Here is a 17910-nt window from a genome sequence, read left to right on the forward strand (position 1 = left end):
CTTCATTGACTCATAATTTGCACAGTATGCATATTAGGGCTTCTGAATTGACAGAACTGGAATATGGGAACCATACTCTTGGAGCACCAATTGATGCCCAAGTCTCTGTGCACTGTACAACATATCTCTTCCAAACACGGATACGGCACTTTAGTAAAATAAAGTGTGCCATCAAGTTGGTGTTGACTCCTGACAACCACAGAGCCCTATGGTTGTCTTTGATAGAATACAGGAGGGGTTTAGTGGTGCAGCGGGGAAATGCTTGACTAACAAGCAGAAGGTTGCCAGTGCGAATCCTTGCTGCTACTCTATCGGGCAGCAGTGATACAGGAAGATGCTGTCATGCTGGCATCATCTCATACTGCACAGGAGGAGGCAATGGTAAATCCCTCCTGTATTCTACCAAAAACACCCCACAGGGTTCTGTGGGTGCCAGGAGTCAAAATCGACTTGATGGCGCACTTTACCTTTACCTTACCACTGCCATCTCCTGCATGGTATGAGATGATACCTTTTAGCATCTTCCTATATTGCTGCTGCCCGATATAGGTGGTTCCAGTCTGGGAAACATGCCAGGGGGGTTCGAACCAGCAACCTCTGGCTTGCTAGTCAAGTCATTTCCCCACTGTGCCATTAGGTGGTGCAGTTCAGGGTGTCCAAAATGTATCACCTACATTTCCTCAGAAATCTGTATACTATTGTCACATCCCTAATGCCACCTAACGAGTTCATGGCAGAAGCAAGAGCTCAGCTAGGAATCCGCAGGCTCACCGCTCACATTTAAAGGGCCACTATTCACATTTCACCTAAAATGTGAGATGAGGAATCTTAACATTAGCAGCAAAAACAGGGTGTGAGAGAAAGAGAAAGAAGTGCTGAACCCTCACCTTCCAGTAGGTGGCACCCTTATAGTGGAAGTGATCTAAGAATGTATCTAAATGGTAGGGGAAGTTTCAAACACTCCTTCCCATGCACTTCTTAAGCAGTCTCATCCTCACCCTATTTAATATTAGGGGCTAATTTTCTTTCCATGGGTCCCAGGACCATTCTGAATCTGTTTTGAATTTAGTTGCTGCCATTCCTTATCTCATGCTTGTTGAGCTGCTGATGCTATTATGTGGTTCTTTGAATACTGATGGCTTTCTTGTATTTAGTGACCAAGTCACATTTGTCTCATGGATTTTCCAGTGGAAAGACAGTACAAATGTATAAACAATACAAACGTGAATTGAATGACTTGAAAATAAAAGAAAAAAACAATTCTTGCCACCATCACATCTCAGCTACTATGCAATGCAAAACTAACTCAATTATCTTCTCAATTCTTATCTTTTCTATTCCCTGAAGCTCTAAGTGGATTGGGCCTCAGGAGACAGAAAGAACAATACTGAAATACTTCAGTAAGTATATTTAAAAAAATACTAGCTCAGATTGAAGGAAAGTGCACACAATCTTTGACTCAATTTTATATTAACTCAAGATCTTCATTTTTAACCCATCCATTTTTAAAGCCTTTTTCTTCTTTTCAGAACTGTAGGCAGAATTTTTGGTAGCTTTCTTTGATCAGTTCCATCTGTTTTGCGTTCCCTCCATTTTGAGCCCATGCAAATCAGAGATCCAGCAAGATCAAGAAATATTGGACAGACAACCATGGGACAATTGCTACTGCAGCTATATTTATTTTCTAGGTTTGTTCAGCAAACCAGTCCAAAGAAGGGGTTTTCTTTTTCTTAGCAACAGTTGTCCTGTGGCGTATGCCACCCGCCCACAGCTATTTATATCACCTCTGTAAAAGTAGCCCTGCATAGATCATCTCAACTTCTTTCAGGGCTGGCCCAAGTGGGGAAAATATCTGGAATTTGCCAGGACTTCAACACTAGCTCAGCTCCAATCACCCCAAACATCACTGCCGTTCTGCCTCTACACAGATCACCTGACAGCAGTGTGAGAGAATATTCAGCATACACAGTCCACCTTTTTCAGGTAAAAGGGGAGGGGATCCAATGAAATATCTAACCCAATGAATTCCAAATCATGGAGACAGCAGACTCCTTAGCTTCTGATCTTATAAGATCAATAGTTCTTTTCTAATCATGCTCCTTTCTTTCCCATTAAGGTCAAAAACTAGCAGTATTTTTATTTTACTGACAGGATATCTGAAGGATTTCTGACAAGGCTCATACCTCTTAGACTTCCTATTTTGACCTTGGAATGCAGGTGGTGTTTTGTTTGTGTTTGTGTGTGTGTTAGATTTAATTACTCCCAGATCACACTTCCATTCTATAGATTAAAGCAAGGGTGGGTAGGCTTAAGGCTTCTGGAAAATACTCTATCTTTTTTTGTTAGAATCTTGGGAGCTACTAGTATGGAACAGCAGCTTTGGAGGCATAGAATGGTAGCTTGTCTAAATATTTACTTCAACAGAATATGGGATTCTATTCTATTCTATTCTTTATTTCAATTTATATACGGCCCTTCCAAAAATGGCTCAGGGTGGTTGGGGCATTTTTAACACCAAAAGCCATGAATTCCCAGAGAATTGTGTTGCAGGACAAGAGAGGAGTGAAAGAATCTGCTTTGCAGGAGAAGAAAATGGAGATAATAATAATTATTTTTTTTGCATTTTAAAATTTTATTAGATTATACAATAGCTTTTACATTCAAATTACATTCATTTATCTAATTCTACACATAAGCAAATATTGACTTCCTGCTTGCCTATCTGCGTGGTTCACAATAACTATACATAAACCATTGCTATAATGATTCAAAACATACATACTCCACAGTACTACTTGATTTTAACCAAACCAACCTGCTGTTATTACTATATTTCAAACCCTACTGAAAAGTCCATATTAGAAAAATAATTCTTTAAGTAAAGCAAAAATTGTTCCCAATCTTCTTTAAAAGCTTAGCCATTTCGGCATATTCCAAATTTTTTATCAACCAGTCTTCTTTTGAGGGTATTTTAGTGTCTTTCCATTTCTGCGCATATACTATCCTGGCCGCTGTTGTTGCATACATTAAAAATGTTAAATTAATTCTAGAGAGCTCTCTTTCAGTTATTCCCAGCAGGAAAGATTCTGGCATCTTAAGAAATGTCACTTTAAAGATTTTCTTCATTGTATATCATATCCCAAAAAGCCTTTGCCTTCCCACATGACCACCACATATGGAAAAAAGTTCCTTCACATTGTCCACATTTCCAACATTTGTTTGAAACGTTTTTATACATTAATGCTATTTTTTTCAGTGTCAGATACCACCTATACATCATCTTATAATAATTTTCTTTTAAAGTATAACATGCAGTAAACTTTAAATCAGTTTTTCCATAATTTTTCCTTTTTTTTTTTGCTTTTTAAATTTTTTATTGGTTTTTACAATATCTTAACAATCCCGTTACATCTAATTAAGTAAATATAGACTTCCCGCTCATCAATCGGTGCGATTCATTAACTATACAAGTCAACCATTGCTATAGTAATTCAAAACATATATCCTACACATTGCAAACTAGATTTTGCTCTACCCAACCTGCTATTATTACTAAATTTCAAACCCTGCTGAAAGGTCCATATTAGAAAAATAGTTCTTTAAGTATAGTAAGAATGGTTTCCAATCTTCTTTAAAAGATTCCAAGTTTTCATCCCTTATCAGTACTGTAAATTTTGCCATCTCAGCATATTTTACAATTTTTATCAACCAATCTTCTTTTGAGGGCATTTCATTGTCCTCCCATTTCTGCGCATATACTATTCTGGCTACCATGGTTGCATACATAAAAAATGTTAAGTTTCTTCTGGAAAACTCTCCTTGCATTATTCCCAGCAGGAAGGATTCTGGCCTCTGAGGAAATTTCATTTTCAAAATTTTCTTCAACACATTATATATCATATCCCAAAAGGCCTTTGCCTTCCCACAAGACCACCACATATGAAAAAAAGTTCCTTCACTAATTTTTTGGGTGTCAAATACCACCTATACATCATCTTATAATAATTTTCTTTTAAAGTATAACATGCAGTGAACTTTAAATCCATTTTCCATAATTTTTCCCAAGCTGACATATATATATTATGACCCATATCTTGAGCCCATTTTATCATAGTCGTTTTAACCACTTCATCTCTTGTCTCCTCCAAAAGCAACAACTTATACATCTTAGAAACTAATTTTTCATCGTTTTCACACAGCTCCTTCTCAAATCTCAACATTTGATCCTCAAATCCAACTTTAAGATCCTTCTTATAGATTTCATTTAACTGATGGTACTGAAACCAGTTACTAACCAAATTTTGTACTTCGATTAGGGTTTTTAAATTTACAGCCCTTTTCTTGGAAACATAACAAATCCCTATAGGTACCCCATTCAGATTGCATATTTGTCTCTTTACGTGCTAAGGCTTCAATCGGGGATAACCATAATGGAGTTTTAGATTCCAACCATTTTTTATATTTTACCCACACTCTCATTAGACTCCTTCTTACATAATGATTACGAAAATCTGTATGCACTTTACTTTTATCGTACCACAGATATGAATGTCATCCAAATCTTCTACCAAATCCTTCCAGATAAAGTATTCTGGGATTTCTTAATGTTATCCATTCTTTTAACCACATCAAACAAACAACATCAAAATACAACCTTAAATCAGGCAGGGTAAGACCACCTCTTTCTTTAGCATCTGTTAAATTTTTAAATTTAATTCTTGGTCTTTTCCCTTGCCAAACAAATTTGGTTATGTCCTTTTGCCATTGCTTGAAACAAGTTAACATGTTAATTATAGGAATAGTCTGAAAAAGAAACAACATTTTAGGTAAAACATTCATCTTCACAACTGAAATTCTTCCCATTAAAGATAAGTTCATTCTAGTCCATCTTTGCAAATCGGTTTTTACTATATTCCATATTTTGATATAATTATTTGAAAACAACAAAGAGTTTTTGTTTGTCAACCAGATGCCCAAGTATTTAATTTTCTTCTCCACTTTCAGTTCACTTATTTTTTAAAAAATCTATTATTAGATTTCTGGTCCATATTTTTTGTCAACACCTTCATTTTAGCCTCATTTATATAAAACCCGGGCAATTGGCCAAATTGTTGCATTTTTTGCAAAAGTCTTCCAATCTTCTCTAATGGATTTTCTAGAAAAAACACCACATCATCCGCAAAGGCTCTAAGTTTATACTCTTGTTTCCCAACTTTTGGGCTTTGTATTTGATCATCTTCAATAATATTTCTGCAAAGCACTTCCAGTACTAATATAAAAAGAAATGGGGAAAGTGGACAGCCTTGTCTAGTTCCTTTTTGTATTTTACAATTATCTGATAGTTCCCCATTTATAATAATTTTAGCATATTGCTCCGAATATTTTGTCTTAATAGCCCTAATAAAATTATTACCAGCTCCCATTACATCCAATAGCCTCCACATAAACTGCCAAGAGACATTGTCAAATGCTTTCTCTGCATCCAGAAAGATCATAGCTATCTGTTTATCATTGTGTTTTTCGTAATACTCCAATACATTCAGAACTGTTCTCACATTATCTCTTAATTGCCGTTTTGGCAAAAAACCTGCAGTTTTTCCATAATTTTTCCCAAGCAGCCATATCTATATTATGACCCACATCTTGAGCCCATTTTATCATAGTCGTTTTAACCACTTAATCTCTTGTTTCCTCCAAAAGCAACAACTTATACATCTTAGAGACTAATCTTTCATCATTTTCACGCAGCTCCTTCTCAAAGCTTGACATTTGATCCACAAACCCAACCTTAAGATCCTTTTTAGAAATGTCATTTAGTTGATGATACTGAAACCAATTACAAATGGAGATAAATTAATGGGCATGGAATGAAACACAATCCTGATCACTCAGAGAGGAAAAGAGTAATTAAAAATGGCACAGCCATGCTGCCACTCATCCAGTCAATGAAATTTGTAGTATTGCCTAGAAGGGAAGAGAGGGAGCAGCAAGCCCAAATATTGGGAGAACTGCTTTAGAAAAACCTACGAGCTCCCAAGCCACCTTGTTTTGTCTACAGGGACAAAAAAAGAGTAATAAGTTTATTTGTGGAGATGGTGATTTTTTTTTTTTTTTTAATATCCCAGTATTGAACATGCATGGTATGCTCTCTCAGAAATTTTAAAAGTGGCGGTGGGACTTAACCTGATAACACATATCTGGTCCCCAGCTCTCTTATTAATGTAGCTGTGTTTTTGTTTTGGCAGTTTGTTTTTATTGAAGTTTTGTTAAGGACATAAGAACAGCCCTGCTGGATTAGGCCCAAGGCCTATCTAGTCTAGCATCCTGTTTCACACCAGATGCCGCTGAGAAGCCCATAGGCAAGAGTTTAGGGCATCCCTTCTCTCTTGCCATTGCTCCCCTGCAATTGGTATTTAGAGGCATTCTGACTCTGAGGCTGGAGTTTGCCTTGATAGACCTGTCCTACATCAATTTGTCTAAGACACTTTTAAAGCAATCCAAGCTAGTGGCCATCACCACACCCTAGTTCTCTCTGTCCAGTCTCTCTGCTCTGTACATATTTTTATACAACTATATTATATCTCCCATAGTCGCCTCTTTTCTAAACTAGAAAGCGCCAAATGCTGTAGCTTTGCCTCATAAGGAAGGTGCTCCAGGCCACTGATCATCTTGGTTGCCCTCTTCCTAGCATAGCATTTGACTTTTTCACAGCTACCACTCACTGAGTTAACACTTTCAATGAGCTGTCCACAATGACCTCAAGTTCTCTCTCCTGGCCAGTCACTGACAGCTTTTACCTCATCAATATGTTTGTGAAATTGGAGTTTCTTGCCTCAATATGCATCAATTCACGCTTGCTTACACTGAACTACATTTACCATTTTCTTGCCCACTCACCCAGTTTGGAGAGATTACTGTTTTTATTATCTTGTTCATAACCGACATGGGGTCTTTGGACAAAGGGTGGAATAGAAATAGCTATAATTAATAAAAATAATAATAATATATCTTTCTTTAAGAGCTGCTAGCTCTTGATAATATGACAAGTAAGAGTAATATTAGGAAGCAGTTGCTGCTATGTCTCTGCATAGGAAGTGCATCGGCCATTATGGAGTTGATTCTACATTGGTAATGATTCTAAAAGTTTCTATGGGCTATAAAAATTGTGCCTGATATTTTCACAGGATTTAACCGTGTAGCTGATAACTCTTCACAGGACTCAGCATTGCCATCACTGCCAATTAACCTCCATAACAGTGCTTATTCCCATTGTCTTCCAGATGGAAGACAACATGATATTGGATAAATCCAATTACACTGGAGTGACAAGATTTATCATTGTGGGATTCCAGGGCACCAGGAAATTCCAAGTTTTGTATTTCATCACCTTTCTTCTCATCTATCTACTTACTCTTTCAGGCAACATTATCTTACTATTCACACTAAAGACAGAGTCAAGCCTTCACACACCAATGTACTTTTTCCTGAGCAACCTGGCTGTGCTGGAGATGGGTTACACCTCTGTCACTCTTCCTAAGCTTCTGGCAATATCCTTAGGAAGAGCTAGGGGTATCTCTCTAACAGCATGCCTAGTGCAGTCCTATTTCTTCTTCTTCCTGGGTTCCACAGAATGCTTCCTACTTGCTGTCATGGCTTACGACCGTTATCTGGCCATATGCAACCCACTGAGATACCCAACACTCATGTGCAACAGGATGTGTATCTATTTGGCATTAGGTTCCTGGGTGACTGGTTTCCTAAATCCTTGCCCGTCCACCATCCTGGTCAGCAGGCTGCACTTCTGTGGAAACGTTATTAATCACTTCTTCTGTGATGTCCCCCCACTGCTCAGCCTCTCATGTAGCAACACCCGCATCAGCAGGACCATCATCTTCATCAGCTCAGCTGTCATCGTGTTAAGCACCTTCCTGTTGACCATGCTTTCTTATGCTTGCATCCTCGCGACCCTCCTAAGGATGACTTCCGCAAAAGGACGGCAGAAGGCATTCTCCACCTGCACTGCCCACCTGACTGTGGTTTCACTCTACTATGGAACAGTCATCTTCATGTATGTCAACCCTGCAGGCCAGCAGTCAATGGAAGTTAACAAGGTGGTATCTTTTATATACAGTGTGGTGACCCCTATGCTCAACCCAGTTATCTACAGCTTGAGAAATGAAGATGTCAAAAAAGCTACGAAACGAATGCTGCTGAGGAGGTTCTCTCCTGGAAGGCAAACTTCTTAGAAAAGAGAGCTGGGCCTGCGTGAGATTTCATAACTTTAAAATGTGGGGTACAAGATGTTCCAAAATCTATCTGTGCACTTGCAAACAGAAGAAGAGTGTCATTTAGCATGACTCTCTCTTAGATTACAGTTATATTACTGAACTCATTGCAGAGAAGATTTACTCAATCATAACTCAATGACTGTTTGTATATGATGCAGGATTCATAGTTATTTTATTGCTGATGTTTAATATTATTGGCAAGCATCTATGGTGTAATGTGTAGGCACTGAGTTTTTATTGCATACCAGTATACTAGCAGTTTGCAAGCATGTTAACATTTTATCTCTCTGTAATAGATGTCTTTTTCCATCTGTTTGAGCTCTCAAGTTTGCTAATGGAGTTCTTCTACAACTTCTGGAAAAGTAATGAATTTTTGGGGGGTGGTTTTTCTTTTTCTTTTTGTTTTGTTTTTGTAATCTGAGTGAGTTCTGGAACCTGTCTATAAAAAGAGCATATTTCTATCTTTCATGGTTTGGTCTGGGAGTTTTTTGTCAGTCAGTGAGTGAGTCAAGGAGAGCTTGCAGTTTGCAGTCATATTGATGTCTTATCTCCCTGTGACTCAAGCCTTTTTCTGTCTCTATGAGGTCTCATTCTGCATGCTTTCCAATGGGAGAGCTTATGAATTTTTCCAGGTTTTTGGATATAGATATATTGTGGGAGGGGGGTTACTCTGGGCAAGGTCTGGAACCTATCTATGGAAATGGCATGTTTCTATCTTTTGTTGTTTGGTCTGGGAGTTCTATCTATCTATCTATCTATCTATCTAACACATTTTTATAATGCCCACAACCTGGGTCTCTGTGCGGTTTACAGTTAAAATAATTAAAACATTAAATCAATTAAACAATTAAAATCATTCAAACATCAAGATCATTAAAATCATTTTTAAAACCCAACATTAAAATATTAAAACTATAAATCTAATTTAAAGCTTGGGTGAATAAATACATCTTCAATGCCTTTTTTAAAGTGGCCAGAGACGAGCAGGCTCTTATCATGGAGCATATTCCAAAGTCCAGGGGCAGCAACAGAGAAGGTCCACTCCCAGGTAGCTGCCAAACGAGTTGGCGGCAACCACAGACAAACCTCTCCAAATGATCTTAACAGGTGATGGGGCTCATGGTCAGTGAATGAGTGATCGAGTGTTTGCATTCACACATAACACAGAACTGAGGATCCAATGGACCTGCAGTTCTGTTCCCCCTTCCTCCGTTCTTCCATCTGAATTTGGACATAATGAAGAACATCCCCTCTTTAGTCAGCAAGACTACAGAGAGGAGGGGGAACTAGCTGTGTGGGCTTCCTTCTTGACTGAAAGACAGCCCACACAGCCAATCATGGCCAGAGTCACAGCCGGAATCACGGCTGGTTGAAAGGGATGCAGCCTGCATTTCCACATCCGAGTGTACTGTAGGCTGCAACCAACTTCAGGTTGCAGTGAGAAAATTCACTACAACCCGAGGGTTCAAATTGGAGTACCAAATCTAAAACCTAAGGTTCATTGCCATGCCAAACTCCAATTGCTTGCATTTGCACAAACTGATTGTATAACTTCTGGACTGTTCAGTTGTGGTTCTGTGTTACTTGCTAAAGTGGCCAGTGAATGAGTGAGAGAGTGAGGCCCAAACAGCTTTATATTATAGATACTGGGGATGGGTTTAAACAAAATGGACCAGTATGGAATACAGTATACTGTCTATTGGCCCAACTGAATCCTGAGGGTGTGTGGGCACACATGCCATATTTCTTGGCATGCTGCACTTTCACCACAACACTACATGGGAGGGTGAAATGTCCAAAATGCTCCTGTCTGTGCTATGTAAATACATTTAGAAGCAGTAATTCAGTCATGTGATGAGGGATAGAATTCATGTCTGTATTAATGAGGGATGGTATTCTTTTCATCCCTAACCTCCAAAAGAAATCAACCCTAGAGTTTTCATTAGATAATTTTGTCTGTTCTGCTTTCAGAGGCTGATGTACTATGCAGCGTTATGAAGGCAGAGCAAGTGTTCTGTCTTTACTAGCAGGAACTCACAACAAGAGTTAGTTTCACAGTGTTTCACAGTGCTAGGCAGGCTGAGGAGCAGCGTGAAGCATTTTCACTTCTTCCCCTCCCCACAAATGTCCTTTTGTGTAAATATGTCCATGAGGGTTGCACAGACTTCACAGACATATTCCTGGATGCAACGGGGGTTTTACAGGGAAAAAAACCAAACTTTGTTTCCTCCACCTTCTGTTGGTCTTGTGGAGAGCTGGTTTTGTGGTAGCAAGCATGACTTGTCACCTTAGCTAAGCAGGGTCTGCACTGGATGCATATAAATGGGAGACTAGAAGTGTGAGCACTGTAAGATATCCCCCTTAGGGGATGCACCCGCTCTGGGGAGAGCAGAAGGTTTCAAGTTCCCTCCCTGGCTTCTCCAAGATAGGGCTGAGAGAGATTCCTGCCTGCAACCTTGGAGAAGCCACTGCCAGTCTGTGAAGACAATACTGAGCTTGATAGACCAATGGTCTGACTCAGTGTATGGCAGCTTCCTATGTTCCTATGCCTGCTGTGAGGCAAACCTTGCAGACAGTTAGTTTAGTCACTCCTTGTGAGGATAGCGCTCTTGCTCCACCCATGTAAGCCCATGCAGCATGTCAGCCAATGAATCAAAGGCTGTCGCACAGTCTTGATTTTCTTCCCCTATCTCAAGATATTTGGAGCTGAACTCTGTAGTAGTTTGCTTCCCTGTCTTTATTTATATATGTATTTATTAAAAATAATATCCTGATCTCATATGGGCTCCCTAGTGGTCTTCTGTCTTGGAAGCTGATCACTGCCATACCAGTTCAGTTAAGCATTACTGTCACTTTCAATACTCCCAGGACACCTCACATCTTTCCAGATTTTTTTTTCCTTTGGATGATTAGTACATGGTCCATGATAACTACACTTTGATGAAATTAATAATGCACCACACCTAATGTTGCTTCATCATATTTTTTTAAAATAAATAACAGCATTTTAAAAGGCGCATTGTCTCACTCAAAATATTGTCTCACTCTCCAAACAGTTTGATATCTCGACTGGATCTCAGAAACCATTTTCACTTGGCTATGTGGTGCAGCGGGGAAGCAGCTTACCTAGAGCACAAGAGGCTGTTAGTTTAAATCTCCAACAGTGTGCTTCCCAGACTGTGCCTAGTAAATACATTTGTAGTCACCTGTACTGGGCAGCAGTGACATAAGGAGGTGCTGAAAGGCATAATCTCATAGTGCATGGGAGGAGGCACTGGTAAACCGCTCCTGTATTCTACCAAAAAATCACATGGAATGTGATCGCTAGGAGTTGACACCAACTCAATGGCACAATCTTTTCTTCATGCTACAACAGTGCCAAGCTCATAAAAATTGGTGGTGGAAGGGAATGAGATAGAGGAGAGAAGTGGCGTTGGGTGCTTAATCTGTGCCACGTCTGTTGCTTTTTTCTGATACTTGATTCCCCAGTTGCCTTTCTCCTAGATTGCCCTTCCCCCAGCCACTTTTTAACAGATATGATTCCCAGCTTTTCCCAGAAGTGTTTTTCTGGGAATCACATCTGTAAAAAAAGTGGATGAGGGAGTGAGTTTAGAAAAAGTATTATAAATTTCTTCCACATCTGCCACTTCTCCTTCCCAAATTGTGCAATATCCCACCACTTTTCAGACTGTGGTTTCCAGATGAGGGTCTTAGGAAAAACGTTTTTTTGGTTTACATCACTCATCATACACCAGTCCTGTAATCATTTCAAATACAGACTTACTGAGCCTGTTCTCAGACCCACAGATTCTTGGGTAGGGTTCCTGGGTTAAACAAGGAACCCATCATTGTCTGCAGTAATGGGAGCCCTCCTGACCCAGCAATTCCAAATCTGAGTAGTCCAGATCTGCTACCCTGGTTAAAAATGAGGTAGGACAGGTTCCATTTTCATACTACGTTTTGTTTTGGTCTGTGCAGCTGGTGCCTATTAAGCTATTTCTGGGCCACTGGCAGCCATGTTAACCACAGAGTTGGGTGGAAAGAGGGTTCAGGAAGAGGATAGCTGTTGCGGCATAAAGATCTGTCTCTCCACTGCTCATGTACTGCTTTGTGGGCTACTGGTGGACCCAGCTCAGGTTGTATTTCCCACCTGGAGCACATGGGGGGTACTATTTCCACCAGTTCGATCATGTGGGGGTTGAGTAAGTAAACCCCCATATGGTCTTGAGAAAGGGTTCACTGTCTGTTCAAGGCCTTAGCAGCTATTGTGCAGGAATGTGCAAATAGATTTGGATACAAATTGATTTGTACTCAAATCTAGCTGATTTGGGAGATTTGGAGACAAAACAAATAACTCCTGTGGTCCATTGGCTAGATTTGGGTCCAAATTGAATTGTTCCTGATTAGATTTGAATCAATTCCAGATTTGTATCCATCCTATTAATTCCCCCAGATTCCCAGCTTTAATTTTAAAAAAGAAGCTAAGCTCTAGCCCTTGTAGACGTGGAGTTATGGAGCAAAATTTATGGCCACTACTTTTCAAGTGTTTGAATTCTTTGGTGTATAATTATTTTCTCTCAATGAATCCCTATGAGGATTCATTACACACCTTAATTTTTTCCCCTGTTCATTTTGACTGTCCTTTGGACAGTGCCATCTGTCAAATGCCAGGTGCCAACTACACCATCCTACCACCCGCAAGGCAATGAGGTACTACTCAGTTTATCTTCTAAGAATTGTTTCAAGTGTTTAGGCTCTTTAGTGTCTAATAACCCTTCCTCCTAATGAATCACTATGAGAATTTATTACACACCAAAGAGTCTAAACATTTCAAAAATTCCTAAAATATAAACTGAGTACCCAGTCGCTTGTGGGTTGGGGGGTAGTCGGCACATGGGGTGCCACTAATTCCCCACCCCCACCTGCAAAGCATTGGAGTCAAAATGAACAGAAGAAATGAAGGCCACCTCAAGCCTCAAAGGCAGGATGCCTCTGAGTACCAGTTGCAGGGGAGTAACAGCAGGAGAGAGGGCATGCCCTGAACTCCTGCCTGTGGCTTCCAGCAGCATCTGGTGGGCCACTGTGTGAAACACGATGGTGGACTAGATGGGCCTTGGGCCTGATCCAGCAGGGCTGTTCTCATGTTCTTAAGGTGTGTAATGAAGACACCAAAGAATCTAAACACTTCAAAAATTCCTTAAAAATAAACTGAGTACCCCAGTGTGTGGGGGGTGATTGGGTGCAGTTGATAGATGGCAGTTGACATTTGGCACTGTCCAATGACAGTCAAAATGAACAGAAGAAATGAAGGTGTGCAATGAATCTTCATAGGGATTAATTATGAGAAAAATTTATAATACACCAAAGAACCCAAACACAATAAAAATAATGACTGCACATTTTGCACCATAACTCAACTTCTACAAGGGCTAGAGCTTGTTTTTGTTTTTGTTGTTGTTTTCAAAGAAAATGAAAGCTGGGGATCCATGTTAGGGTTAGGATAGGATGACTTTGAATCCCCATTATTTCCTATGGTGGAAATATAAAAAATCAGTAAAAAATAAAGAAATTCATTAAAAGTCAACCAAGTGCCCTCACACCTTGAAATTTAGTTGGTAGGTGGCGTACATGGGGAACTACCCACCACCCAGGTTTGGTGCCCCTAGGACTTTGTTAAGTGGTCCAAATCAACCAGAATCAAATCAAATACAAATCAAATCTGGTGTGATTTGGGGGGGGGGGTAGATTTGGACACAAAACTAATCTGGGATGATTTGATTTGGGCACAAATTGAATAATGTGCACATCCCTACTATTGTGTGCCACCATTTGGAAAAAGGGTCTCTATCAGGTATCAGACTTATTGATGGATCTCAGCATGGGGAAATCCCCCCAACTGCCTTAATCATTCGCAGGCACATTGCCCAACAAGATATAAATACAGTTAGCACTCAGTGTTGCTACGGTGGATCTTTGAGGCTTATTTGAAGGTCCATTATTTAAAGGTCCATCAGCAAGATTCTGCTGATAGGGTTTTGCACATCCCTAGATATAAGCTGTGCTTCCCAGTCCTCCTTGCTTATTCTGCTTCTGATTTTCTGCAACACTAATGGAACACTGAATTTCATTTTCAAAACTAAGTATGAGAGTCATTCATTGTATATTATCTTTGTTTTGAGAATCCTTGACAGTCCATTTCAAATGACATATGCATCTCCACCCTTCAGAGGCGTATCTAGGGATAATAGCACCTAGGGCGAGCACTGAAATTGCGCCCCCTGTCCAAACATCTGACACCCATCTTTCAGATAACTTCACCATCATATCAGCTGAAAAATACAAGTCAAGCTCATTAATCTTTTAATATTTCAAAAACTATTTAGCAGTGGACATAACCAGACCAAAAAATGCTGGAAAACTACAAATTTCAGTATGCTGGGGCTCATGAAATACCCAAATACTTACTATGTGGAGGTGTACTTGGAAAACTAAACAGAAATGCCTATCTAATTCTCTACTGTGCATTGTAGCATCACTATTACATAAGTTTTAAAAACAAATGGAGAATTTGACTTTTCCCAGATACTCTGAAAATAATTAAAGGATATGCAGAGTAAACTGTGTCACTGCTTGGAATATATTCTAGTCTTTCAGAAAGACAGTAAAAATGAAAGAAAGAGAGCAAGAAACTCCCAGTGGTCCTTAATACTAAGGATTTCACACTGATTCAAACACTCTGTTGCCAGATTTGGCTTTTTTAAAGACAAATTTTGGGTTACAGCCCATTTGACTCACGGGTATACCCCTGAGGTTCTGGCCACAAGACAAACTCACCATTAATAGCCATATTATTAAGACACCACATTTAACTCACTTATCATAAGAAGCAAAGTAAGAGCAAATGAATACAATCCTAGCTCATAAGCTTCAGCTCAGTGTTCACAAGCCCTGATTCTCTGTACATAGTGCCAAACTGAATATGTGTACAGTGACTTATATTATATTAAATTATTTTTTTTTAACCTCTAGCCCCTTCAGGGCGCTTCCTATAGGCTGAGGGGGGTCTGCAAAGGTTACCCCTCCCACCGCTGGCCTCTAGGGCCTCGCAGAGACCATTTGAGCATGTGCAGTGACCATTTTTAAAAATAATTGTGGTTTTTTTCAAATGGCCGCTGAAAACAAAATGGCCACTGTGCATGCTCAAATGGCCTCTGCAAGGCCTGGCATGGCCTAGGGCCTCACAGAGGCCTTTTGAGCATGTGCAGTGGCCATTTTGGTTTTGGTCGCCAATTTTTTTTTTTAATTTAAGAATTTGCGCCCCCCCTTCAAGTGGCGCCCAGGGCACGTGCCCTACCTGCCCTACCCTAGATACGCCCCTGCCACCCTTTGAAGTCGAAAGTTAGCTGATATCTAGTTCACAAAAATAGATAGCTGAGATCGAGTTCAGAAACATGCACTCACTGGCTTGTAGAAATGCAAATTACAGTCAGTGGCATGTAGAAATGCAAATTACAAGGGTGCACTAGTTCCTGGGATAAAAGTTTGTATCAATGCAGCCAGAAGACAATACAAAGCAGATAATGGGCTCACCAGAGGCTTCAACAAAAGGAGCAGAACAGAGCAGGCAAATGAGAAGCAAAGCAATGAGAGGTTTGGGAATGCAGGTTTGCCAGAAACCTAGAAAAACAAGGTTGTCAGATATTACATAATTTCCAGACCAGCTCAAAATAAGTCAACAAAGAAAACCAGAAGATGTGCTTCTTTGTTTAGTTTGCGTCTTTCAGTGTCTGTCAACTTTCCTCCCACCACAATGGCTGTTTTCAGTTAAAATTCCCAGGTCTTCTATTTATCCTCAATTTTTGATCCATAGGTTAAGGCCACACTTAAAGGTTTCATGTAAATGTCCTAAATTCCAATGGAGAATGTACCTTCACACATCAACTTCTTCATTGCCACTTTCACTTCCTTGTTCCGGAGGCTGTAGATGAGAGGGTTGAGTGTCGGTGTTAAGACACTGTATAGAACCCCCACAAGCTGATCCTTTTCCAGTGAGTAACTGGAGGTCGGGCAGACATATGTGAAAATGCTAGAACCATAGAACAGAATCACCACAGTAAGGTGAGATGCACAGGTGGAAATGGCTTTGTGACGCTGTCCTTTCTGTCTGTGGCTCAAAATGGCATGAAGGATGAAAGCGTAGGAGACCAGAGTGAAGAAGAAAGGGCTAAGCCCTACAAATACACCCACGGTCAAAAGGGTAACTTCATTGGCTGATGTGTCAGAGCATGAGATGCTCAGCAATGGAGGAATGTCACAGAAAAAATGACCAATCCCATTTGATCGGCAGAAGGACAGACGAAATGTGAGTGCTGTATGGAGAGCAGCATTGAGGAAGCCACAAGTCCAGGATAGGGTAGCCAGCTGGAGGCAAGTATATTTATTCATCAGTCTGGTATAGACTAATGGACAGCATATAGCAAAGTAGCGGTCCAGAGCCATAGAGGCCAGGAGGAATCCCTCAGTGCCCACCAAGGCAACAAGGAAATACAACTGTGCTGCACATCCCATGAAGGAAATGCTTGGAGATGGAGCCTGAAGATCTGCTAGCATTTTGGGTACAGTCACAGAAATGTAACAGATATCTAGGAAAGAGAGGTTGCCCAGAAAGAAATACATGGGAGTGTGGAGAGATTGGTTTAACAGAGTCACAGTGATAATGAGTGAGTTGCCTAAAAAGCAGATGGTATACATGGTGAGAAAGAGGATGAAGAAGAAGCTTTGTCCTTGTTTAATATTTATAAATCCCAGGAGTATGAATTCTGTGACAGATGTTTGATTGTTGAAGTAGGGGAACCTCATCTTGTTCAATCTGAATATTGCAAATACAAAAATTACATTTAACTCATTTCACATTAAACAACATTTGCCCTTGAGAAACCATTCTGCTATATGGTTACAGTTTAAGTGTTAAATATTAGTGCTATGCATTGATTGTCAAAATGAAGCCATCATGTGTACTGCAGTTAGTAACATACCCCAACATCCTATACATAGAACCCCTTGACACAAACCTGACTTTCATTTCCGTACTTCACCCTTTCTTGATGCTCCTCTACATTTTTAGTTTAGTTTACTATCCAGCTGCTGAGCCTTACAGTGCCTCCCATTCATTCAATCATGTTTTAGGCACAGAAACCTTTAGCCGGCCTATCTCCATTTTCCAGTTGCATGGCTTATGGCCATCTCTTAGAAGTGAACATCAGTAATTGTCCCCTCATTAAGCAAATATAGCCTAGAGTCCGGACACTGATAAGGACATTCCCCCTAGCATATAAAGAATCCATAAGCCTTATAAATAATGGGGGGGGGGGGTTTCAAAAAAGAAAAGAAAAAGAAGGAAAAGGTATCATGTGGATGTGAATTACTTTAGAATTAAGCAAACTCTACCTTAAGTGGCGCAGAGGGGAAATGCTTGACTAACAAGCAGAAGGTTGCTGGTTCGAATCCCCGCTGGTACTATATAGGGAAGCAGCAATATAGGAAGATGCTGAAAGGCACCATCTCGCACTGCATGGGAGGAGGCAATGCTAAACTCCTCCTGTATCCTACCAAAGAAAACCAC

The 17910-nt window shown here is 40.0% G+C and overlaps 2 protein-coding genes across 2 annotated transcripts; one reads left to right on the forward strand and one right to left on the reverse strand.

Annotated features, from left to right (window-relative positions):
- The first annotated feature begins 7292 nt into the window (after positions 1–7292).
- LOC128331131 (olfactory receptor 11L1-like) lies at positions 7293–8246 on the forward strand. Its single transcript, XM_053264485.1, has one exon. It carries the CDS (start codon positions 7293–7295, stop codon positions 8244–8246), a length of 954 nt encoding a protein of 317 aa, XP_053120460.1.
- Positions 8247–16193: 7947 nt separating this feature from the next.
- On the reverse strand, positions 16194–17147 carry LOC128331132 (olfactory receptor 5V1-like). The gene has a single exon (XM_053264486.1). It carries the CDS (start codon positions 17145–17147, stop codon positions 16194–16196), a length of 954 nt encoding a protein of 317 aa, XP_053120461.1.
- Positions 17148–17910: the final 763 nt, after the last annotated feature.

Source organism: Hemicordylus capensis, chromosome 6 (genome assembly GCF_027244095.1).
Source record: "Hemicordylus capensis ecotype Gifberg chromosome 6, rHemCap1.1.pri, whole genome shotgun sequence".
NCBI classification, from domain to species: Eukaryota; Metazoa; Chordata; class Lepidosauria; order Squamata; family Cordylidae; genus Hemicordylus; species Hemicordylus capensis.

Coding starts and splice junctions, on each gene's coding strand:
- LOC128331131 (XM_053264485.1), top strand. CDS start 7,293: ATGATATTGGATAAATCCAATTACACTGGAGTGACAAGATTTATCATT.
- LOC128331132 (XM_053264486.1), bottom strand. CDS start 17,147: ATGAGGTTCCCCTACTTCAACAATCAAACATCTGTCACAGAATTCATA.